This window comes from Poecilia mexicana, unplaced genomic scaffold (genome assembly GCF_051168715.1).
Source record: "Poecilia mexicana isolate PSO_F unplaced genomic scaffold, ASM5116871v1 scaffold_16, whole genome shotgun sequence".
Classification (NCBI taxonomy): domain Eukaryota; kingdom Metazoa; phylum Chordata; class Actinopteri; order Cyprinodontiformes; family Poeciliidae; genus Poecilia; species Poecilia mexicana.
In genome coordinates, this window is record NW_028263385.1 from 5,574,623 (window position 1) to 5,600,817 (window position 26,195).

Sequence of the window (26,195 nt, forward strand, 5' to 3'; positions counted from 1 at the left end):
CAGTAAAATGTTGAAACACATAGAAAACAGGCAATAACTAAACTTCAGATCAACAGTGACAGGTGCTGCACCGATAAAACACACAAACTGTCTTAAGTTTTTCATCTCAGGCCAGTAAAGCTGGCTTAATTTGACAGGACTTTATCTAAATTATTATAACCTTCACCTTTTAGCATGGCATGACACAGAATTTTTCAACCCTCAGAATGAAAGTAAATAGAATTGTGTTAGAAGCTGCAAATCCCTCACGTGTTTGCAGCAATAAATGTTATCTTATTCTAAGGAATAATCAAAGTCATAAGCAGAGTAAGAAAGCACATATCACGATAAGATTCCTGCATAAATATTCCTTGATAAACAGCAGTTCCTCATTTTCTTCAGTGACTTTTTGACACAAGGTACTTGGACCAGAATCTACAGTCTGTAATGTGCATTGAGTTCAGTTTTTCTTTTCACAATTAGATTTTGATATCTGACTTGTGAACTTTCTCTGCAGTGTAAATCAGAACAATGAGACAGACTTCAGCTCTGCTTCTGCTGCTTCTCCTGGTGACAGCCGTGGCTTATGGATACAGTAAGAATCATCTGCCTTCATCTGCAAATGAAATGTTTTACTTTGGATTCACTCAATGTCAAAACAGTAAACTGTGAGGCTATCATCTTAGTTGCTCAACTATGTTTTTCATGTATTTAGAGGCAATAATAAAAGAAAAACAGAGATTGGGATTTTAAGATGATTTTTTTTCACCCACACTCAGGGGCTTCCCATAAATATTTGAAATTCAACACAGAATATAGAAATGTATATTTATTAATATAAATTGAGAACACTATGCATTTTAATTTAATTTCAGCCAGCCCTGTTTGCAACTCAAACTAGGACTGCATGAACAGTAACACATGCACACATTATATATATACATAAATGTGTATTTCTGAACAAAATACATTATTTTATGCCTCTTTTTACCATTTTCTTTCATATTGGATTCATACTACTGTGTATTGAAAAACAACTTTTAAATGTTAAATGAAATATAATCAGAAATCTCATTGCCCTCCTGCAGTACCACCGGTTGCAAAACCCATGTTAAATAGCCATGACTTTAAAGACTTGATGGAACTTCACTCTTTATAAGAGCTGCTTCATTTCCTTATGCTTAATCAGAAAAGTGTTTTTCAAAACACCAACATACATAGCAAGAAAGGAGAAAGTGCCAACAGCTATCATTGTTTCACTGTTTTGTTTTGTTTATTTTTATTTTTTTCAGAAAATGTGGCTTTACATGGCAAAGCAACTCAGTCTCATCGGCTCAAATCAGAGTTTAGTATGGATGCCAACAATGCTATTGATGGAAACCGAAATTCTGACCCGACACGGGGATCTTGCACCCACACTGGATCACAGGCACACCCCTGGTGGAGAGTGGACCTGCTGGAGTCCTACATCATCACTTCCATCTCTGTAACCAACAGAGGAGACTGCTGCTCAGAAAACATTAACGGAGCAGGAATTCATATAGGAAACTCCCTACAAGATGATGGTAGATCAAACCCAGTGTGAGTAAAACCCTTTTTTATTTCAAATCTTTGGAAAGAAAGAGGAGAACTTTCAGTCAAGTGAGGGTCCTTGAATAGTGTTTTACAATTGGCCTAATAAACTGAAATTATTTGCATTTCACTTATAAAACTTATATTTATTTAACAGATGTATTATTTTTAATTCTACAGGATATGACAAATGTAAAAAAAAACATAAACAAAGTATATAGATGTTTGTTATCCACTGAATCATATATAGTATGTAAATGATACCGTATTTAAGACCTAGTCTAAAGTTTGTGTTCATTTATTAATTTTGGTTTAATTTTAAATTGCTTTTTCCCATTTTTTAATTCCTTGCAGATAAATCATGGTCGATAGATATGCGTTGGTTTATAACTCATTATTTTACTGTCTTGATTGTATTGAAATAAACTCAAATTTCTCCCACTTTTTCTTTAGGGTTGCTGTAATTGCTGGCATCCCATCTGGAAGGACTTTGAAAATAACTTTTACCAGTCCTGTTAAGGGCCGTTATGTGATTGTATCACTGCCTGGTTTAAACCGGGTGCTTACACTCTGTGAGGTGGAGATCTATGGTTATCGTGCTCCTACTGGTGAGACCTGCATTTCTTACTCTCAATATATTATTCAAAAGAAGCTCAAGTTATTTTATCTCTAATTTTAGGAATAGTATCAGAAGATGAAATTGTTTCACATTTTCAGAGTGTAAATAATCCAAAAAGACAGCAGTGCAGAAGAAAGAGTATATCTTAAACGGTTCAGTATGAGTAAGAAGTGCAATAGTCAAATATAAAATAACTGCCATGGAACAAATGAAGCAGTTACAAAAAACCATTAAAAATAGGATTACTTTGCCGCTAACTCCCGTCTCCTGCTTAAGGATCATTAAAAAGCTTTTGTTTTTGAATCCACTATAATAAACGACTCAAATACATCCAGGCATATCGTCAGAACCCACTTCTCACTGAAGTCAAATTGTTTATCAATTCTTATATTTGAAAATCTTATGTTGCAGGAGAGAATATAGCAATCTATGGAAAAGCTACTCAGTCATCATTGCATGCTCATGGCATTGCCTACAACTCCATTGATGGGAATCGTATTGGATACTGGGGCAAAGGCTCTTGCAGTCATACAGCACAAGAATTAAATCCCTGGTGGCGACTGGACCTGGGAAAAACCCATAGAGTGTTCTCTGTCAATGTAACCAGCAATGTGGAAGGCTACACACGACTTCAAGGAGCTGAAATTCGTATCGGTGATTCACTTGATAACAACGGCAACAATAATCCCAGGTGATAGTCAGAAATCCTCATATTGCAACGCAACATATTTTCTGCTTCATCACATTTTGTTTCTTAACAGAACCAATTTTTTTTTTCCTAACAGGTGTGCTGTGATCTCAACCATCGCTCCAGGTTTTACTCAAAACTTTCAGTGCAATGGAATGGATGGTCGATACATTAACATTGTCATACCTGCAAGAGTTGAGTATCTCATCTTGTGTGAGGTTGAAGTCTACGCATCAAGACTAGATTAAATAGATCTGCCACTCTTTTAAATGTTGATACTTTCGTAGAAAACCATGTCTTCATCAAATTTAATGACTAGCTCACAATACTCAGTGACAGCTGTAAATCCTTTGACTAGAACTTGATCCAATCACTTTATGCTTCTGAACTGCTGATTTAAGAAAATACTTACTGAAAATCCAAAAAGTAAAAAACAGAAAACAATAATTTTGTTAATTAGTTTGCAACATGTTTTGTGAAACCAATTCAATTATTCTTTGTTTTTATACGTTGATGCAGATATAATGAGAAAGGAGCAATAATCTGCCAGAGTAGCAGCAATTTGGTTAGATAATGTAACATATATATTTGGATTTAAATATTGATTAATTAAATCAAATCCATTTTGCAGCATTTATATTTACTTTTCATTTTTTATATTTATAATGTCAACATGTATAACTGATAGTCTAATAAACTTTTGTTCCTAAGCAGGATGCTTAGGAACAAATACATTTTAATAAAGAAATTGTTAAAATCTCTTGTGTGGAAATGGATAATGAATTGTAAATCAATGATTAAAATGCAGTGCTAAATAAAGTGCTAGTTTTAGTAAGGTGCAAAAGGTACTCTGAAGGTTACTTAAGTAAAAAAATGTAGTCCCAGTAATGAAAACCTTAAAGAAAAAAATGTGCACAGATTTTGTGTTTTTAAAGTTTTAGGCTGAACAAAGCAGTGAGACAAGCTGTTTTTGGCTACGCTGGATTTGGAAGACCTTTCCATGTCATGTCCAAGTTATTCCTCCTTTCCTTTGCTGCTCTGCCAGTGTGAGCCCTCTGAGGTCATTTACAGGGCACACAGCATTTTGCTGACTCTGCAAAATGCTGTGTGTAACAACCTCTAGAAGATCTACAAGAACCTCTACATAGTTTCTACATGGTAAATGACCAACCAAATCTTAATCTGGCTGTTTCTGTACAAATGTACAATTCTTCAAATACAATTGCATGCCCTGTTAAGCTGTGGTCATGCATAACCCCATTCTATTTTCATATTTTGCTATAAATTCATGAATCAATGTTGAATCATCAAAGCATCAATCATCTGTTCCAGGAAATATGTGGCTATTATCACACTTCACTTTACTGTTCACTTGGCATTGCAACTGTAGCACTAACTTTATTGTAGTATTTTATTTCTACTGAAAGATGTGACCAGGAAGTCTGAGAATGTCATTTCTCAAACTACACCAGTAAATCACATTTAGGATACTAAAGATGTACTCTATCACCAGAGCAATGTATTTCTGGTAATGGCCTTGAAATACTATACAAATCTGGTTCCTAAGGACATCAAGCATTGCTGGAGTCGTCACTTCATCGGATCTTTATGCCTCTAAAATGTCAGTCGGTCTGTGTGTCCAGTTTTGAAGCTGGTTTAACAGTTACTATACATCTTGCCTTCAACTGGCAGTGCCTGACCTACTTCTTTTAAAGAAATGAACTTTATCCAACTGTAAGGAATAAAAAAAGTTATAGCTGGTGTATGATTAATCAGTGCTGTATGTGTTACATAAAGATGTCCATATAAATATCCTTCATGAAATCAGGCCCTCATTTTTTTCTGAGATTTTTGAAAGCCAGTGTACATACTGACCACCGGATTACCAAATTAACTAGTTCTGTAAACTACACTGGTAACTGGTTTTATTAGTAAATTGATGTGACAATTTCTAAGCAAAGTTTTTGTGATCTTATTCTGCTGTGTACAATGAAACTCATTTCAGCTGTGCTTCTGCTGCTTTTCGTGGGGACGGTCTTCTCTCTTGCATACAGTAAGAATCATCTGCCTTTGTGTCTACAATTAATATTTTACACAGTGAAAGTCCGCTGATTTAGTTCAGAAACTTGCATAAGCTATGACAGGAGGATCTCAGTTGTTTAGCTGAGTTTCTCATATATGTAGTGAACAATCTGGATTGTACTGACATCTTTTGTAAAGATGTGATCATGCTCAATTTTCTGAGGATCAAGATGGAGATATATTTTGTAAAGTACGCAGACTCAGCTTTATTGTCAATGTTTTTGTGCACAAACACACAATTTATTTTTTGTTGTACACCTCACAGCATGCAAACATGAAAAAATAAATGAAAGAAACAGAGGTAATAAAAAACTAAAAGAACATTACATCCATATACATATATATATATCCACATATATAATTGTATTTTTTATGCTAAGCTAACTAATGCAAAAGTTCTTACTTTTTTCTCTGTTAAGGAAAGAGTCTCACACCCACACTATTATTTTGGATTGCAAAGTCACACCATTAACAAACCAGGGCTCAAATAACTCCAATTTCCTCACACAGTTAAAAAAAAAACTTATTTTCTTAAACTGGCAACAGGATTAAATGTGAACCTGTATGTTTATCTGTCCTGTGTCCCCAGGCAGGATCTGTACATATGCTAATCTTTAAAAGCCCTGCCTTTTCAAACTGAAGTTGTTCGAGAATTACTCTCAACAACACTTCATAAAACCATGTCTTTACTTTCTTTTGCTTCCAGAAAATGTGGCTTTACGTGGCAAAGCAACTCAGTCTCATCATTTCATAGGAGACTGGGATAGTCTTATGGATGCCAGCAATGCTATTGATGGAAACCGAAATCCTGATCTTACACAAGGATCTTGCACAAACACTGGACAACAAACATATCCCTGGTGGAGAGTGGACCTGCTGGAGTCCTACATCATCACTTCCATCTCTGTAACCAACAGAGGAGACTGCTGCTCAGAAAACATTAACGGAGCAGAGATTCATGTTGGCAACTCCTTACAGGATGACGGCACATCAAACCCAGTGTGAGTAACACAGATACACATTTTTTAGCCTCTTCAAATGCTTCATTTAATTTGTGAGGACAACATGCAGTTGGCCAAATTCCCTTAGATTTACCAACTGGTCTAGTAAATGAAAATTGAATGCATTGTTTTGTAAGTAGGATCAAATTGAAATGTGCATTATTTAATGAACTTTGAATATCTCTATGACTTGACTGAAATGACTACATTTTTGTGTAAGCAAATTGGATCTGTTAGTTTTATAAAGTGTTTTGAGATTATTTTAATTGTGAATCAGGAATATAAATAAAATAAAACCAAAATGAAAATTATTTCACAGTGAAATATGGTTGTAGGTGCTTCATGTATTCACTTTGTTTTTCTTCATATTTTCCCAACTAGCAGCTAGAAGGTTGTCATACCTGTTTCAATACATGATTAAATAATTTAGGCTTCTTTTTATTATCTACCACAAGGAAATATGGTTTTATGACTACAGTAAATCTTTACAGACAAAGAGGTCATTTAGAGTTATTATGGTTTGATCAGGGGTCATAATCTACAATACTTTATAGGTCAGCTGGCCCAAACAGGGCAGAGGTGATAGTGTGAAGTTCAGAGTAAGGCTGCTGATCCTACACATTGAAAGGAGTTTGATTAAGTATTGGTATAGGATTAGGCTTTTACTAACTATTGTACTTCTTAAACGGGTCGCTGGTGGTTGCTAAGTTACTTCGCTTGGTTGGTTTTTCTTCTGGAAACTGATTCCAGTGGAGTTGATTTTGTTTTTCATCAACCTAATTAAAAGCAAAAATATGATTTTTCTCCGTTTCTCTCTGTTTTAGGGTTGCTGTAATTTCTCACATCCCACCTGGCAGGACCATGAGAATAACTTTTACCAGTCTTGTGGAAGGTCGTTATGTGATTGTGTCACTTCCTGGTTTTAACAGAGTCCTTACACTCTGTGAAGTGGAGGTCTACGGTTATCGTGCTCCAACTGGTGAGACCTGCATTGTTACCATTTTCTCCAGGTGTCTAATTATTCAAGTCAAACTTAAACTACTGGATCATGACATTAAATTGTGCATTAAGTGTGGAACCTGAGTGTAAATAATCCATGAACAGTAGCATACAGATACATTGTTTCAAACATGAACTATCAATTTAATGTAGCAACATCAGTGTCATTAATGTACCTCTGAGTCTAGAACAAAGACATGCTTATTGTTGTTACCTGATTTCAAATTCAGGATTACTGTAAATGTTTTAAAATTTTGTTTTTCAGGAGAAAATCTGGCTATTTATGGTAAAGCTACCCAGTCTACACTGTACAGTGTACACGTTGCCTACAACGCTATCGATGGGAACCGAGCAGCCAACGCTGCAAAGCACTCATGCAGTGCTACAGCAAATGAATTCAACCCCTGGTGGAGACTGGACCTGGGAAAAACCCATAAAGTTTTCTCTATTAAGATAACCAACCGGATAGAAGACTACACTCGAATTAATGGAGCTGAAATTCGTATTGGAGACTCACTTGACAACAATGGAAACAACAATGAAAGGTAACAATTTGTCCTCTATAGGAATGTGAAATATATTATTGTATATATTGTCCATACCATAAGATTTTTGCAAATTTGATTAAATTAGCATTTTTTTATACAGTGAAAAAAAATCATACTGTAGCTATTTTTATTTTTTTCTGTCAGGTGTGCTGTGATCTCCACCATCTCTCCAGGTTTTACTGAAACCTTTCTGTGCAACGGCATGGACGGTCGATACATCAACGTTGTCGTACCTGGAAGAACTGTGCACCTCCAACTGTGTGAGGTGGAAGTGTACGGCTCCAGATTGGATTAATTTTAAAGATCTTAAAATTTTTAAAGAGTTTGTTTTTTATCATTTCCACGATTACATAAATTTGTTAGAAAAAAAGGTTAGCATAAACTGCAGATTGACTTGAGTCTCATTATACTAAACACATTTTGCAAAACAGAGTTCACACCTTGGTTCAAAGAACTGATTTCGTTTCTCGTCTTTTATACACCACTGTTGCGACGTCTGGAAAAAAGGATTTAAGAGACCATTTCAGTTAGAAATCTATGTTGTTTACATCCTACCTACACTGTGTGTGATTCAATTAGATTTTGCACATTTTGAAGTGAATTACAAGATGTGTTACAAGTAATTTACAAATTAAAGATTCAAAATTGTTACAGAGAATTTGGAATACAGGAAATTTCAAAATGACAAAAAGTCAAAATAAATGGCTGTTAAGATGAATAAAAGGATGGAAAATACTCAATATGGCTCTGTATAATTATTTTAAATTCAGGTATTTTGATCTGAATTCAAAATCCATTTCTCTTTTAAATTAAGTCTTCATTTCTCTCTCTGAATCTTTGTGAGAATAACTTTACAAGTACATTTAAAAATAAAATCCTGCTTATAACATGCACTATTTTTATTTCCTTATCATCTGTATTTTCCAAAAATTTTATGAATAGTTCATTTAATAATTAGTACACTCCTTCTTCTATTTACAGCCACATCTCTCCTGATATCATGAAATGAAAAATTAACCAAAACTTGAATGCCTGTCATATCTGATCAGACTGACAGAGTTTTTGTCTGAGATCGACATAAACCCAGAGCCACACTGAGTTGATAATTAATACAGATTATTCCTTATATTCCACTTCTGACTGCTCTGGATGGGAAACAGTTGAGGAAAGCTGCCTCTGCTGTCCACATCCTGTCACAGAGAGTCTTAAACAAGCACCTGCACCTAACCCACCAGGATATGACAAGCTTCTACAACTCAACTGGAGTCCTCCTGAGGAAAATTCAACTGAATGAATTAGAATGAGATACATTTGGTTATATATATGTTTCCAACATGAAACAGTGAAACATATTTTGAAGCCTGTTAGTTCTGTTCTGTACAATAATGCCATACTTCATAAATTATTACAAACAAAACATCTGTATAACTTGACTGCTGGGTATTGAAACAAACTTGTCTAGTGTTTTTTCTTATATTTGTAATATAGGGCAGAAGGAGCAGCTATCACATGCAAGATAAGAAATGCTTTGTTGAAAAGCAAAGGGCAACGTGCCACATGACAAATCCTTCACGTGTTTGCACAAATACATGTTATCTCATTCTAAGGAATAAGCAAAGTCATAATCAGAGTAACAAATTACACGTCCTGATAAGATTCCTGCATATATTCCTTAATAAACAGCAGCTCCTCATTTTCTTTAGTGACTTTTGACAGATCAAGGTGCGTGCAATAGAATTTACAGAATTGTCTCTCTTTCAGTGGAGTTCACTGAGTTGTTTTTTTTTCTTACAAATAGATTTTAATAGGCATATTTTGTGCACTTTGTCTGGAGTCTAAATCAGAACAATGAGACACCCTTCAGCTCTGCTTGTGTTGCTTCTCCTGACGACAGCCTTGGCTTATAAATATAGTAAGCATAATCTACCTTAATCTGCGTATGAAATGTTTTTCCTTCTTCAGTCTTGTTGATTCACTGAAAGTCAAATTACTCAACTGTGGAGCCATCATCTTTGTTGTTCAACAAATTTTCTCATGGATTTTGTGACAATGATGAAAAATGTATTTGAATTTAAAAAAAATCTGCGATATAATTTTTTTATCAGTGCAGGCACAATCAGTGCATAAGAGAAATAAGCCAATGCTTAGGACCTCCAATCTATCAGGAACCTTCCATAAATATTTGGATTTTAACATAGAACATAGATCTGAAATATTTGTTTTTTGAAATTGAGAATGCTATAGTATGCTTCAAATGTAAAGATTTGACACAACTTGTGTTTTATAAAACACAAGTTTTGGGCTAGTTTCACAACAGCTATTTTGCTTTGTTTTTTGGGGGTTTTTTTCTTCCAGAAAATTTGGCTTTACGTGGCAAAGCAACTCAGTCTAATCGTCTAAAAGGAGAATGGGATAGTTTTGTGGATGCCAGCAATGCTATTGACGGAAACCGAAATCCCGACCTTACACAAGGCTCTTGCACCCACACTGGAAAACAATCATTTCCCTGGTGGAGAGTGGACCTGCTGGAGTCCTACATCCTCACTTCCATCTCTGTAACCAACAGAGGAGACTGCTGCTCAGAAAACATTAACGGAGCAGAAATTCATGTTGGCAACTCTTTACAAGACCATGGTACATCAAACCCAATGTGAGTGAAACATTAATGATTACATGCTGTCACTCTGGAGCTTGCAATATCTATTTCAGGTCTGATAATATCTATGACAGGATGATTCCTACCAACTATTCATGTGAAACTAGCTAGTGTGACTAGTTGAAACCTAAATTTACTTTCTCAAAATAGAAAAAATATTTGTTTTCTCCACTTTCTCTGTTTTAGGGTTGCTGTCATTTCTCGCATCCCACTTGGAAGGACTCTGAAAATAACTTTTAGCGGTCATGTGGAGGGCCGCTATGTGACTGTGCTGCAGCCTGGTTTAAACCGGGTGCTTACACTCTGTGAGGTGGAGGTCTACGGTTACCGTGCTCCAACTGGTGAGACCTGGACATGTTACTAGCTTTTCATTGTGTGGTATTATTATTTCAGCCATGCTAAGATTACAGAGGGTTGCCTTACAAATGTCCAAAGTGAAAACAAATAATCCATTAATCCATAAAGACAGAGATACAATAAAAATAAAAAAATACAATAAAATAACTGGTTAAATAGAATCATATAGTTCAACAAAAAGAAAACAAAAGTTGTTGATGTCAGTGTTTTATATTTATCCAAGAATTAGAATGAAAATTGTTTCATGACAAGATACATATGTTGCTGTTTATCACCTTAAAGAAGTTCATCCTCTTCTTAATCTTATTAGTGACATGAATGCCTTTGAGATGATCAGTGTCTTAGACCTTCCATTAAAAAAATATAAAAATAAAAAGAGGATTTATGTATTTTCCAGGCAAAAAGAGTCATCCTACAGCATAATCAAATAACTATGTTACGTTCAGTTGTTATGTATAAGGTGTCTTTAAACAAATTTGACAGCTTGAAAACGTCCCTACCTGAACTCTATAGAAAATCAATAAGCTGAATTTCAGAAAGGAAACTAAAAACAAAATTCCATCCTATTGATAGATCTGACCCCCTGTGATGTGCCTTCAGAGCTAAATATCTAAAACTTGATTTTATATTATTAAGAGAAATAAAATTCATATCTTATAAATTTCTCAAAATTATAAGATTTATACCTTGGATTCAGTGTAATGAGTAAATAACTGCAAATATATAGAGAATTCAGGGAAGTGAGAGATTACTATAGGACTCCCTGCATACGTGATAACATAAAAGCAAGCTATATATTGGTGGTGACATTCTAAAATGTTATTTTGCAGGAGAAAATGTGGCATTTTATGGGAAAGCTACTCAGTCATCATTGCATGGTTCAGGCATTGCATACAATGCTATTGATGGGAATCGTGCTGGTCTCTGGGAGAAGGCTTCTTGCACTCATACAATATATGAATTCAATCCCTGGTGGCGTCTGGACCTGGGAAGAACCCATAAAGTGTTCTCTATCAACATATCCAACCGTGTAGAAGTTCACAATCGAATTAATGGAGCTGAAATCCGTGTCGGAGATTCACTAGACAACAACGGAAACAACAATCCCAGGTACTGTAAAGTGTTCTTAAAGAGAGCAAAGAGAGGACATGTCTATTTGAGCAAAACTCAAATGATCACTGAACCAAAAACAATTTGTGTTTCTAACAGGTGTGCTGTGATCTCAACCATCGGTCCAGGTTTTACTGAAACCTTTCAATGCAACGGCATGGATGGCCGATACATCAATGTAGTCATACCTGGAAGAAATGAGTATCTCACTCTGTGTGAGGTGGAAGTGTACGGCTCTAGACTGGATTAAGTCTGAAGATATTAAAACATGTTTTCAACAGCCAGAGTTTGGACAAAGATACGGAATGAAACAGAACAAACTGTAATCAAAGGAACAACAGCAAATATTCAGCTGAACAATTGGATTATTGGTTTCTCTCCATCTCCTAAATGAATATAATTTCTCTTTGAAGGTTCTGACTTCAGACCTCTTGCAGTGATTGGACTTGAAAACAACCTTCTTAATGATCCCTATTAGAGTAACCAACCAGGTAGAATTTTAACACTCAAACTGATAGAACTGAAATCTGAAATCTGCATTGGATATTGATTTGAAGAGAATCACATATTAAAGTCTTAAAAGAAAAAAATATCACAACACTTCATTTGTTTTGTCTCCCACTATTTTGGCCTGTCTTGTCATATGGAGAAGCTGGTTACCCATATATGCCAGGTTGGTTTTGTTCTGCAAAATTGATATCCCATGAAGGTGTCTTAATAGCATGATTGACTTTTCAACTCAAGACTGCATCTGACATCAAAGTAGACTAACCACACTGATGGAAAAGTAACTTTTGTTTCTATGACCTTCAACCATTTGGATCATTTGGATTTTGGAGGTTGGATTGGGTTGAATGGGTGGGTTTATGTGAAAGAGTCATATGTAGGTGCAAAGGTCTTAGAAGTGGAGAAAAGTATCGAAAGATTGCAATAGTCAGTGCTAAAAATTAATCAAAGGTCATCTGAGCAGGTCATCCTGGCTCCCTAAGACCATAGGAGGACCAGACAGGAAGAAACCTTGAAACTCTTCCCAGGTAGTGACTGTGGCTCCTGCATATAGAGTTATCATCTTAGAAGTGAAAGATACCCCTGCACAGAGCATTTAACCCCAAATCACTAGTCAATATGACTATGCAAGATAAATTCAGTCCTTTTATCTTCTTTATACATTGGTTGTTTTCCTAACTTTAAAACTTTCAGCACTATTTCAAAGAACAACTGTGGGCCTGCTTAATGAAATCCACTTTAAGTTTTGTTTTGCTACTGTCGCTACATAATACCTGATTGTGTCCAAGTCAGCTAGATGTTGATTTTAAGTTAAGTTAAAGCCTTTGATCTAATATCTTCATTATTACACCCACATTGTAACAAGCAATAGTTTCACTGGAACCTCAATAGAAAGCCATCTAATGTGCAGGTTATAAAATGTTTGTAGGTTTCACTTTGACTCCTCCAATGTACTCCCTGATTTATAAAGACTAAGCCAGTCTTTATAAATCTTTTCCGTGTCAACATTGATAATTTTATTTGTAATACAGTTTCTCACTTCAGTTTGTGCAGATTTATGTCTCCTTTGAAATAAAAGATTTGCGAAATAGCTCAAGTTCTTTCAGACGAAATGAAGATGGACGTAAGCTTTCAAATAAAGGCAGTGAGTTCTTAATCTGATTTTGAACTTCCTGTTGGCAACGATAATTTAAATCTGCTAATCATAAACCAGCTCGTCTAAGAAAACAAACCTCATCTCATTCCAAGGTAAAAAATAGTCATAAAGTGTGTATCATTAATCCAAACACCACATCTCATGATACGATGCCTATATAAATATCCCTTGCAAACAGCAGCATGTTGTTTACTTCAGCATTTGATTCACAAGGCAAGGTTTGTGTATGTTGTTGGGTGATCTGTTGTTTCTGCATGTGCTGTGCATTGACATGATTTTATAACTTCCTTTGATTTTTGGTTACTGATTTGCTAAGTAACATTTATTTTGTTGACTCTCTGCAGCGTAAGAAGCAACCATGAGAAACCTTTCAGCTCTACTTCTGCTGCTTCTCCAGGGAACGGTGCTGGCTCGAACATATAGTATGTTTCATCATCTCTGTGTGTAACAAAATTGTTCAAACTATTAAGAAAAACACAGAGAAGATTAACATTTCTGAAAGATTTTGTCATAAGCGGTGGTGGGTGGTGGTGAGGAGAGACGCAGGTAGACCCAGGATGTAGATGAAAATGATGAGATGCTCAAACAGTCCAAAAACAGGCAGCACGGCAGAGAACAAAGCACACGGCTAATTACCGGTAGCAACTGACACGAAGACTGAACTAAGAGCTAAGCTAACCAGGACTTAACAGTTCGACTGGAGAGCTAGGACAACTACTGACATACATTAGACAAGGACCCGAGGAAGAACACAGACAAAAGGTGAGACTAAATACACACGGGGTAATCAAGGGAACGAGACACACCTGGGAGACAATCAACAGGGAAGACGCAGAGACAGAGACACAGGAAGCAAACTGAACACACAAAACATACTAAAAATAAACACAAAAACACGATCATGACAGATTTAAATTGATCCTAATTAATATTAACTGAAAAAAGTTAAAGAATCATTATCAAAACATCTTTTATTCAGCATTTACAGTTCTGCAAAAGTTGTGTGTTGGTCTGTGGCTGTTTCACCTCCGAAAGACCTGGATGACTTAATTGATGGAACCATGTTGTTCCTGAAAGATTTTAAAAAATTGCTGACACTATTTATTTATGTAATTTTTCTACTTGTTTTTTTTAACCACAGAAAATGTTGCATTGCATGGAAAAGCCACCCAGTCTCACCGGATAGAGCATCCTTTTTCATCTGCCTACAATGCCATTGATGGAAACCGTCAGGCTAACTATCTTGCAGGATCATGCACTCACACTATTGGAATGACCAATCCCTGGTGGAGAGTGGACCTGCTGGATTCCTACATTGTCACTTCAATCTCCGTCACCAACAGAGGAGACTGCTGTCCGGAACGATTGAATGGAGCAGAGATTCACATTGGCAATTCTTTACTCTACAACGGTACTGCAAACCCAGTGTGAGTTATTTTTACTGGTTGAAAGGTTGCTGGGAGGACTCCTGACAGGAAGTACAGGGAGGTCATGTTCTGCGGCTGTCAGTTATAAAAGCCAGGTGTCCTGGGCTTAGTTTCTTGTCAATGAAATATATTTTTGTATAATTTATTTTCTTTAATCAAAACTCCTAAATTACATAATGTTCTATTAACATAATGCTGAACTTCATATGTATTTTATGAAGCTTGTCATGCTTCATAAGATATATTGTCTCACAGTAGTACGGAAGCGCATTGCTATCACGCAGGAAAAAAAATTTTCGAGCGCTATCACGTTATAACGTGATATCTTGTTAAAACGTGATACGTATCTTGTTAAAACGTGATAGTATCTCGTTAAAACGTGATACGTATCTCGTTAAAACGTGATACGTATCTCGTTAAAACGTGATAGTATCTCGTTAAAACGTGATACGTATCTCGTTAAAACGTGATAGTATCTCGTTAAAACGTGATACGTATCTCGTTAAAACGTGATACGTATCTCGTTAAAACGTGATAGTATCTCGTTAAAACGTGATACGTATCTCGTTAAAACGTGATACGTATCTCGTTAAAACGTGATAGTATCTCGTTAAAACGTGATACGTATCTCGTTAAAACGTGATAGTATCTCGTTAAAACGTGATACGTATCTTGTTAAAACGTGTTATGTATCTTGTTAAAACATGATAATTTTATGTCCAGGAAGTGGCGGTATTATGCTAGGCGAGTACAGTGGATAACATGAATTGGTCAGGTTTCCTTTCATGTTTGGTCGACAACATGTAGAGATACGGATGCTGCTTTGCACTGTGGTTAAAACCATTAATAGCATGCCTACTCTGACAAGATCCTAAACAGAACGGGACTGCACAGAAGGAAACGACTGTCTGGATCGAAGCTCAAGTTGGCTTCCGATTGTAGCTTTGTGAAATGGCTAAAGGGAGATTATAACGGAGGCTCAGACGTATTTGCTGAACAGTTTCTGTTCAGATTTTTTTTAACAGTACACTTGCTGAACAACGGCAACGGCTGTTCGTAACCAAGCAACCGAAATCAACAGAAGGCTAGGTAATGGCAAAAGACAAAACTACATCCTGTTAAGCATTCTTCAAAATAAAAGACTTCCTCTCTCCAAAATAAATCATAAATCAGCAAAAGCTGAATGGCCTCCTTTAAGCGTCTTGAGAAACAATCACCTAATGATACTGATTCATAAATCTCTACTCGGCTTGGCTCCAGCATCCTTAAACTTTCTTTTACATAGGTCTGTTAATTCCCATTCTTTACGTTTTAACAATATTTTTCTTTTGCATGTTCCACGTTTCTGAACTGAAAAAGGGAAGCAAGCTATAGTGTGATGGTTCCTACAGCCTGGAAACAGCTCCAGTCTGAAAAAAAGATGTCAAAACTGGTTCCATTGGACTTATTTCGAGCAATTCTTAAAAACAGACGAGATTCTTTTAAACAGTGTCACTGTTTTTAAATTATTTTCTACTGTTTTACACTTCTGCATATGTATTAATTAATTTTATTTTGTAACCACGTTGCTGTGTGTTGCAGACTTCTACTCAGACTTCTAACGAGATAACTATCACGTTTTAACGAGATAGTATCACGTTTTAACGAGATAGTATCACATTTTAACGAGATACGTATCACGTTTTAACGAGATACGTATCACGTTATAACGTGATAGCGCTCGAAATTTTTTTTCCCTTCGTGATAGTACTTCCGTACAGTAGGGTAGTTATTGTCACAGTTATTGTCTTATTGTCTCACTGTGAGACAATTTTTTTTTTCCTCTTTTATCACCTCTGCATATACAGGACTTAATAGAGATCTTTGCAAATATTTATTTCAACCTGGTTTGTGAATTTAGAACAGAAAAGGTATTAGATACTGGTTAAAATTTGGTTAAAATACATGAAAAGAAAAAAAAAGGATTTGTAAGCAAAATCAAAACTACAATGAACTCTGAACATTTTAGTAGTTTCTCCTGGTTAATACTTTGAGGGTTGTAGACCAACTTAAAAGTCCATTAATTATGTGGTGAAGAAAAGATCAACACTTATTTGTAATCTCTATTCTTAGATGTTTAACCTTTATTTTGATGCAGGATTGCTGATATTGTTGTTACCATCACGTTTAACTGTATAGATAGATAGGAATACATTTATTTAAAGTGACAAAACTATTTAGAAAGTGATAAAATAAGCTATGTTGAAACATCAGTGATTACTATCATGAAACAAATCCTAATGTTCCTTTAACATTCTCTGTTTTAGGGTTGCTGTCATTTCTCATATCCCAGCAGGAAGGACCTTAACCATAACATTTACCAGACTTGTGGAAGGCCGTTATGTGACTGTTGTGCTTCCAGAATGCTCACTCTCTGTGAGGTGGAGGTTTATGGATACCGTGCTCCAACTGGTGAGGCCTATGCTGTTACTGGGTTTTACATATTCACTATAAAGCACTTAAATTACATTATATACTTCATATTACTTTATTAGGCGTGATTCCAGTGATGTTCAAAATGCAGTGAGATGCTTTTGTCATGCTAAGAGTGAGTGTAAAGCAAGAAAATAGCTCATAAACATTTAGATTGTAAATGAATTTCTCATTGGTATGAAAAACAGACATAAAACATCAAACTGTGTTTTTAAATGTGGTTGGAACCTAGAAAGACATTCTAAGGCTCAATTAGAGCTGGAGATATAACATTGCGTCATGCCAGATGAAGCTTACACATAACATTTTCTTCAAATCCTGTTAAAATTAATTCACATATGTGTGAATATGTGTGGGATGCTATGTAATATAAAAGTTCAGGACTGATAAAAAACAAACTTTGGCAGACAAGGTAAGGAACTGCTTCAATTCTGGATCCTAACATTCAAAAAACAGGTTAACAGAGGAAAACTATGAGAATTAACATTTATTTTATTTTATCGTTTTTTTTGTTTGCTTTTTTTGTTTTTTTGCATAAGGGAATGTGGCAATTTATGGGAAAGCCACACAGTCAACGGTTTATCCTGGAGCCATCGCCTACTACGCTATTGATGGGAACCGTGCAGCACTGTGGAGCCAGAGTTCCTGCAGTGCCACAAATAATGACTTTAACCCCTGGTGGAGACTGGACCTGGGCAGAACCCATAGAGTGTTCAGGATCAACATAACCAATCGGGTAGAAGTTCCCACTCGAATTAATGGAGCTGAAATTCGTATTGGAGATTCACTTGATAACAATGGAAATAACAATCCCAGGTAGTTTACAGTCCTCTTTTAAAATAAATAAAATATTACAGGATAATATGTTTTCTACTGATTCACTTTGTGCCATTTTTTGTTCAAGTAAACACTGAAAAGAAAATGTTTTTTTTTTCCTTTTACAGGTGTGCTGTGATCTCAACCATCGCTGCAGGTGTTACTGAAACCTTTCAGTGCAACGGCATGGATGGTCGATACATCAACGTTTTCATACCTGGAAGAAATGAGTATCTCACCCTGTGTGAGGTGGAAGTGTACGCATCCCAACTGGATTGAACTAAAGAGTCTAGGCATTACATGACAGGGATGTCATTTCATTTATAGGAGTCTCCACAATATAAATTATGAAGTTGTCATACTTAATTATAGTCAAAGCTTAGAAAATTGTGACCACAAGATGGCAGAAAATCCTCACAATGAATTAAGTGTCAAAGCTCTCCTTCAGACATTTATTCACATCACAAATGGTGAACTTTCAAGAGTTTTATAACTGTTTACAATATTAGATTAATTTGCATCTCATGCTGAAGCTTGTGTTTAAAAATGAAAAAATAAATGGCTTTTTACTTAAAGCATTTAGAGAAGATACTTTCTTTTTTATTATGCTGCCTGGAGTCTTACAAGATTGTTTGACTTGATAATCTGTAGTTCGAGATAAGTTATCATCATGAATGATGATAACTGCCCTCATATTTTCAAGTGAAATAATTTTAAGTTATTAAAATCAACAACAATCGACCACTGAGTTGGTTAGTGCTTTTGATTTCTCCTTTTCCCCAAATGTATTCACTCTTCATAATTTATTTACTATACAATTATTTGCAAAGACAGCTGCATCAGTCTCAGCTGCCATCTTTAATTCTCCCCAGACGTAAATAAAGTCTGGCTGCTCATGGAATTTATCCCATCAGATTATTGCCTGTGTCTGCAAGGGATTTTGGTTTCAAATTGGGATTAAGTGTAGTTTTTTCTCATCTTTAGAAACTTTAAGAATTTTTGCAAAACAATTAAATAAAACCAGGCCAAACAAGTTACTTCATTAAGTTTTAATTTGGAAAAAAAATAAATAAAAATACAGGAAGCATCTTAAGTTAGCTAGTTATGTATCTACAAGACAAATAATTGGCAAAAACTTTGTTTAAAACCATTTATCAATATCCAAACCTACTGACTGTGTCATACCTTACAATGATGCAGTACTTCTTAAATTATTACAAATAACACATCTTTATACAGGAATTAATATAAATTCTAAAGTTTTCTAAGACACTGTGAAGGTGTTTTGAAACAATGCCAAAACTGGAGCTGGACTTATTCCCACACAAAAACAGAAGAAGATTAAAAATGCATGCATGTTTGTAGCAAAACATTCAACTAAAAATTCCTAGCAGGAAAATTAAACTCAAAGGTGATCTCATCAACCCCGTCCCCAAAATCCAATATGGCTGCTGACAGTTTGAAACACTGCAGTAGCAATAGTTGACAGTTGGTTAACCTGAAGGAAGTTCAACAATGTCTGGTGTTGGTCTAGATGCAACAAACTTCAGAGATGCCAGCATTCATTTTCTCCAGAGGTTCTTGAAATACTCTTCAGTTCCCTCTGAGTATTGCTTTGAAGTAAAACTAATGTACATGAAGGACTTACATTTTTGGTTGTTAGAGCTTACTGGACGCATATTATTGCTAATTTATTTCATATTTTCCATGTTAGTGCTTAATCCTGTTGTAATTGTGTTATTTTTTATGGACCAGTCCATTATGAAGTTGACAGAAAATAATCTTAGTCTTAATGGTGCACATGTTAATGTGTATCTCTTCTACACAGGAGGCTCTAAATCAAATGACAGATGAAATTCTCAGGATGAAAGCAGGACATATTGATAGATGATATGCTTGGATTTCTGAATTTGCTAAAAAAAAAATAAGAGGCATGCAAAGATTAAAAGATCTAATAGCTCACAAAGTTATTGAAGATAATCATTATATTATTAGCAACTAAATGGAGCATTCCTATTGAAAAGTTTTTTCCTTCGTTACCACCCTGGTTGGTGCTTCTACATCATCAAGTCAGAATCTTAGCAGTCCTGCTGTATTCCTCTCATGGGTTGTCTTCCTCTGTCTCCTTGATGAAAACTCTTCCATCTGAGTGTTTTTTCCACTTAAGATTGTTGACACCACCTACATTTCCACCCAGCCTTTGCTTCATCTGGAAAAAAGAAAAGTTCATTTTTTAAAATAAAGTTTATATTGACTGAAACAAAGTGTACCTGCATTGATACATGAATATCTGGAAGACTTACTTGCTCCAAGATGCTGTTTCGCACTGCAGGGTCATTCAGATTCAAACTTGAGTCCTGCAGGCTGATCCTCAGTTTTATGAACTGCAGTTTGGTTTGTACTAAACTCAAAATAAATCCAAATTATTTGCTTTACACTGCTTCCTTATTTTGCACATTTTACAATAGGTTGGTATTGGTTAAAAATGTTTACTTACTGCATTTGCAGAGGAGAGGATGAACTTCTGTGCAGTTCCTGTCTCCCCATTTTCCAGATTCAGTCTTCAGCATTGCAACACAATTTTGATGATATTCTGTATTTACCAGTTGGGATTCCCTCCAGTACCTTAGTGAGGAGTCAGTCAGGTCTGACCAGTCGTACGGGTCTCTGAAGAGACCAACAAATACTGCTGTCCCATTGGCTACTTCCTGGACTGCCGTGTATTCTGCATCATTCCTCAGGCTGACCAGGTCTGTGTAGTTTTTTCTGCAGAAATCTCGAGCAGCGGTCCATTTCATTAAATTTGGATTGAAGATGTACTGAGCTGCTCCTTGTTTCGTTCCTGAAATGATAAATTTTACAATGTTTTGTATTTATTACAACAAAAACAATAGGTGAGATGATATCCAATGTGGCTGCTGTGCTGATAGAAGGAATTTCAAACTTTCAGAAAAAAAGTTTTTTTTTTTTTTATGGTTTACATCACATTAAGCCAGTGTATCAGAAGATACTGTACAACATCTGTAGAAAAACATGTTTATTCACATAAAATGAAAACATTCTTATTTGCAAATAGTAATCCAAAGTTATTGGAACTAAATCAAGCAATGACACTTTTAGCCTTTGGGATAATAAAGCATATCAGTGTAAACTTAAACAAATTTTCTCAACTCAAAATGTAATTGTGTTCAAAATTTACAAATAATATCAAGATGCTGGCATTCATAATAGGCTCATTTGTTTTTTTTATATGGAGAACTCATGCATGTGTGGTTTTCGTTACATGTTATTAGGATCAAATGCAAAAGAAATACTCACTATCAAAGCAGACTGAATGTCTATCTTCAAGACAGGAGAGTGTAGAAAGTTTTCCATTACTGAAAGTAGCACAGTTATCAGCACTTAAAGGCATCCTCCATTTTATATAATTTCTTTCTCCATCCTCGTAGAAGTATTTGTCTGCCAGAGACCAATGCCACTTTAGCTCCTTTCCTCTGTGCAACCCAATCCATACGGCATCACTGTAGTCGCTTCCAACACTTTGAAGAGCCATTTCCATCTCCTTCATGTCTTCGATTGTGGCCAGGTCAATGCATGTTTCCCTGCAGTAACTCTGTGCATCGGTCCAGGTTTTTGGAGTTTGAAATAAGACATATTGATGCTGATCCACACAGAGACAGAAAGAACTCAGTCCTGTAGATGAAAAATTAGAAGTGTAAAAAGCAACAAGGATTAGTCGGAAATGTTCTTGTCCGAGACGATTATGATTCTTTTGTGTCAGTTAGACACTTAGCACAGATGTATAAGACTAACCTGCAAGTATTATAAGACATATGACATTTCCCATGGCTGTAATAAAGTGAATAGGAAGAGAGAAAATTGATTAATTTATAGGAAGACTTCACATAATTTCTCAACAGTGGTCTATAAACTAGACCACTGTTGTTTATTGTATTTATTTTTAAATAAATACAACTACAAATGTGCATCAGAATTGTTTATTGTCTTAACTGATGAAAAATTTATGATAAATATTGAGAATTAGAAAGCTTCTTACCTTAATTTTTCTGAGTCCAGTGTTCAAGACAAATAGTGGCTACTGTTTGTTACTTTAGCAGTACAGAGTGTGCTTAATGTGTGTGGAGGCTGCTTTGGTAGTCATGACTGTCCTTATCTTTTTATGTATGGAAAACCATATGAAAATTACAGAGAAGATCACATGTTTACATTCTGTTATGACAACATATTAGGGCCGACGTTGAAAAAAGGAGTAAATTTCCACCAAAAAGGCAGACAGTTTTAGATTAATCTCAGAAATTTTCTAGAAAAAGAAAGAATTGTTTTGAGTTTGAAAAGTAACATTTTTCTCACTTAGTTATACATATTTAGTAATCACGGTCAGCCCAAGACTCCATGGGGCCCTAAGCAAAATGTGGTTTTGGGGCCCTCTAGTTCTGCTAACAGTGTGAACTGGCTGCAATGATCATTAGATCATTCACACACCTACTATAAACTTATTGCATCTCTGGCAGTGCTGTTCATATTATATACTATCCTTATGTATAAAAGGATAAATGTATTGGCCAACTGATTTTTCGACCAGCTGATTTCCTTAAGTTTGGGGGTCGTGATCGGCTGATACTTACATGTGAAGCCCATATTATCCCCTAATCTTATCTTCAAAGGTTTAAAGATCAGCCTCTGTCCTCTTCTGCTCTGCAGTGAGAGGTTTGACTGACAGACCAGCCAACCAGGTCAGGTCTGCACGTTTACAGTTAACAATATTCAACCCACTGTTACCATAACCGTGACTTTCTTGCTATATTTAGCGACATTTCAGACAAAAAAAATTCATATCAACCAAAATCAAAATTGGCAGGTCTGGTTTTTTAAAGATCGGCAACCAGGGATCGGCCAGAAAACTGCAATCGGTGCAGCCCTACACATATATTCATCACATTCTTTTATTAAATGAATTTCTCTTAAGCGTTACTCCAACAGCTAAAAATGTTATTTATACCAGGTGAGTCTTTCTCCCCTGAGAATGTGGACCGGTACTGGACTGATCCTGTGCCTTCAAATGATTTTAACTAAAGTTTCACATAAACTGATGTAAAAAAAAAAAGTTTGTTTTAGCCACGAAAGGATTATGCTCAGCAGCAAACAACATATCCCCAACTACAGCTTAGAGTAGCTCATCGATGTAGCAGCTATGTAGCCTGACGTAAAAGCATTTTGCTCGTCAAACATTGAGAAGTTTTATTGTTATCAAACGGTGTCAAACACGGCGTTTTGAAGCCAAAATACCTCAGAAATATACAGAGCCAAGCAGGAGAATCAACTCATTTAAAGTTTAAACTCAGTTTCACACAAACACAAAGACGCTTGGATGTTGAACTGGACCGTCCCAGGTCGCTATCAAGCTAATTATCTATTAGCAGCTTTACTAATATTTTACATTACATTGCCAGGGCACATTAAAACAAACCTTTATCTTGGTTTTATTCTTCCTCTTTTCTCCCTCCCTGAAGGATAAGTCCTTTTTTGAGACATTGTTTTGCTTACTTAACTTCTGACCGGAGCTTTGGACGTTTGGATGCTCAAAGCACAGTAGCTCATATTACCGGAGAAACGTGCGGTACCTACCGCGACCACCAGGGGTCCCCAAGAGCAATATTTTTTTTTTCTTTTTATCAATAAAATTATAATTTCTACATACATTATCAAAGATATATCATTGTAAAAACAAATCACTTTATAGTGGAATTGTGTGTTTTTGATATTATGACATAGAAATTATTACTTTAAAAAATCAGCTCTACTGAGGGGGCCCTTTAGTGGCCTTGGGGCCCTAAGCTGCTGCTTAGTTTGCTTATGCCTTGGGCTGGCCCTGTTAGTAATACACCATCACAAATTTTCAACAAGAAAATAAATAAAGAGCTAAAAGGAGATCAATCTAGAGGATACATAAAAGAAGAATGTATAAATATAAGCTTGATCCAAAATAAGAATAAAACTGCAACATGAAACTGCAAAAGAAACCTTAAATCAGGGCATTTAATTCTACAATTTGTTGCATAAAACAATGGCGATAGGGATGTCTGTAACTCAGTTATTCAGAAGTGTTTTAGAAAAGAAGGGGCTGTTGATTCATGCAAACAAGGAGAGTCTGATCAAAAATAAAATAAAACAGTATAAAAGGACGTGTAGGTAAGTTTTGCAGTTACTGGTATCTTACAGTGTTAACAGAAAAGACCAGAAATCTAAAACCCGTTTCATTTTAAATATCTCTTTGTGCATGACACAACCACTTATACTTTCTCACAAAACCTGCTTATATGGTCAAAATGCTATTTATCTGTGGTTTAAAGCTTACCGTAATACACCCTTGCAGTATTAGAGAAAACATTGGGCTTAAATGGGGTTATTTTTCTTTTTGCAATGACTGTTTAAAGTGGATATGTCAGACAAGGCTAATCAGTAACTAAACACTGTAAAGTATTTGCCTACACAAATCTTTGTTAGAATTTAAAACATATGCTAATTGTCTTGTGAACACAGATAAGGTTCTTGTGAAAACAAGAGAGCGACACAAGCGAGCATTGATTCTCAAGTGCAGCTTCATTCAGCAGAATCATAAGAGTTTCAAGGTACTATCTGTGCTGTTCCAGCAAGAGAAGCTGGAGGTGAACAAGGCTATTACTAAAGAGTGACAGGATCAGCTGTGCAAAACATAGTTTAATAAAAATCCCACGCATTCCCAGTGTGTGTGATCCCAGTGCAAAGTATCTTCCTAAATAGCATTTTAAAGCATTTGTCTTTCATTTGTTTTTGAACTCTGTTTAGTTGCAGACGTGTGCTGTTGAAATGATTCAGTTTTAAAAATATTTCTGAACTTTTAGTGTGAGTCCAGAACTTTGCCCTTATTCTTACAGCCAAGCCAATCTGGGACAACATAAATAAACACAGCTTGGGATTTTCAGTGTTGCTCAACAACTAAATGCACCTCATTTAAAAGCAACTGTTGACTCCTTTAACTGTAGTACTGCAGTGTTTTGAACTAATTTGCAGATATTTTAAAAATTATTTTATAATGAGGTGAATAAAAAAGTAAAGTAAGTTTCAACAATGTATTGCATGTTTCAAATTATCCTAACAACATGAGTACAACATGACCTGTTTGGCTTGTAATTTGTTCTATAAACAATCTTATTGAATGTTTTATTATTAGTCAGCCACTTCTAAAAAACAACCACTTCACCTACTCCCCACTCCAGATATTTGAGGCTTTGTAGAGAATATATTATGTTGACAGAAGCAGAGTTCTTCATATTTAGGCCTTAAATTGATAAGGAGGAAAAAAGCTGGTGGACTTTTCAGAAATTGTTTCCCATACACAATTCAGAAAGGAGTAAACCACACAAAATAAAACAATAAATGCTTTATTTGTATAAAGATTAAAAATGTTTTTCTTTTAAGACTAACAAATCACAATGGTTACATGAATCTGTAATCGTACACAGACTGACTTCATAATGGAGTTGAAAGAAACATAAATTATACTAACAAATAACTTGGTATCACCATGTCAAGGTCTTACTTTAATCATTTCTCATTAACACTGGAATTCTTACAAACTCCTGTAACAGATGTTTCCCCTGACCAACTGATTAATGTTGTTGGATCTAAAATTTGAAATATTTCTGTTTTGCAGAGAAGGGGTTAAACATTGTTACAGACAATAGCTTGTAAGAACTTATAAACTGAGTAACAGTATGTCAAAGCAATATTTTTTACTTTCATTTACATCTTCAACTATATTTTCGATGTCTAATATTTTAAGTTCCAACAGAATTAATGGAAGTTGTTCCTTTTAAAATAAAGTTTATTAACAGGTTTTTTTTAACAATGATCATATTACTCTTCTGTTGTGAGGATGATTAGTGTTTTTAAAAGATCCACATTCAGATTCACAGTGAATTTGAAAGTGTCCTGAACCTTGGTTAATATTTTACTGTTGGCAGTAATGACTGTTTTTATTTAGGAGGCAAAACTCTGTGTTTTACTATGTCTACCTAAAGTTTAACTAACCCATTACCTGTTTAAACAAAGATGGCAAAGTCAATAACTGAATACAGTGACAACTGGACTTTGTGAGCTGAAGCTTACTGATAATTGTAGGAGTTGACTTCTCTGAGATGTGATT

The 26,195-nt window shown here is 35.5% G+C and overlaps 4 protein-coding genes and 1 pseudogene across 7 annotated transcripts; 4 read left to right on the forward strand and 1 right to left on the reverse strand.

Moving 5' to 3' along the window:
• Nucleotides 1–510: 510 nt before the first annotated feature.
• Nucleotides 511–3,177, forward strand: LOC106909776 (uncharacterized). 2 transcript variants are annotated; one of them, XM_088013778.1, is made up of 5 exons: nucleotides 511–574; nucleotides 1,272–1,560; nucleotides 2,005–2,159; nucleotides 2,582–2,861; nucleotides 2,956–3,177. In XM_088013778.1, exons 1-5 carry the CDS (start codon nucleotides 511–513, stop codon nucleotides 3,104–3,106), a joined length of 939 nt encoding a protein of 312 aa, XP_087869904.1. In that variant the 3' UTR covers nucleotides 3,107–3,177. The 2 variants fall into 2 exon arrangements, with proteins under 2 accessions (XP_087869904.1, XP_087869905.1); XM_088013779.1 differs by having other exon boundaries at nucleotides 2,585–2,861.
• A 1,670-nt stretch (nucleotides 3,178–4,847) lies between these two features.
• On the forward strand, nucleotides 4,848–7,783 carry LOC106909780 (uncharacterized). Its single transcript, XM_088014292.1, has 5 exons — nucleotides 4,848–4,911; nucleotides 5,647–5,941; nucleotides 6,766–6,920; nucleotides 7,209–7,485; nucleotides 7,633–7,783. Exons 1-5 carry the CDS (start codon nucleotides 4,848–4,850, stop codon nucleotides 7,781–7,783), a joined length of 942 nt encoding a protein of 313 aa, XP_087870418.1.
• A 1,553-nt stretch (nucleotides 7,784–9,336) lies between these two features.
• LOC106909779 (uncharacterized) lies at nucleotides 9,337–11,861 on the forward strand. 2 transcript variants are annotated; one of them, XM_014976241.2, is made up of 5 exons: nucleotides 9,337–9,400; nucleotides 9,844–10,138; nucleotides 10,331–10,485; nucleotides 11,332–11,611; nucleotides 11,711–11,861. In XM_014976241.2, exons 1-5 carry the CDS (start codon nucleotides 9,337–9,339, stop codon nucleotides 11,859–11,861), a joined length of 945 nt encoding a protein of 314 aa, XP_014831727.2. The 2 variants fall into 2 exon arrangements, with proteins under 2 accessions (XP_014831727.2, XP_087870417.1); XM_088014291.1 differs by having other exon boundaries at nucleotides 11,335–11,611.
• Nucleotides 11,862–13,632: 1,771 nt separating this feature from the next.
• On the forward strand, nucleotides 13,633–18,908 carry LOC106909775 (uncharacterized; annotated as a pseudogene). Its single transcript, XR_015765738.1, has 5 exons — nucleotides 13,633–13,696; nucleotides 14,416–14,701; nucleotides 17,008–17,152; nucleotides 17,713–17,989; nucleotides 18,118–18,908. The product of XR_015765738.1 is annotated as an uncharacterized LOC106909775 (transcript).
• A 115-nt stretch (nucleotides 18,909–19,023) lies between these two features.
• LOC106909777 (secretory phospholipase A2 receptor-like) lies at nucleotides 19,024–21,842 on the reverse strand. The gene is made up of 5 exons (XM_088014293.1): nucleotides 21,803–21,842; nucleotides 21,308–21,682; nucleotides 20,487–20,831; nucleotides 20,293–20,390; nucleotides 19,024–20,198 (listed from the first exon to the last, which is right to left on the reverse strand). Exons 1-5 carry the CDS (start codon nucleotides 21,834–21,836, stop codon nucleotides 20,091–20,093), a joined length of 960 nt encoding a protein of 319 aa, XP_087870419.1. The 5' UTR covers nucleotides 21,837–21,842; the 3' UTR covers nucleotides 19,024–20,090.
• Between the last annotated feature and the right edge of the window lie 4,353 nt (nucleotides 21,843–26,195).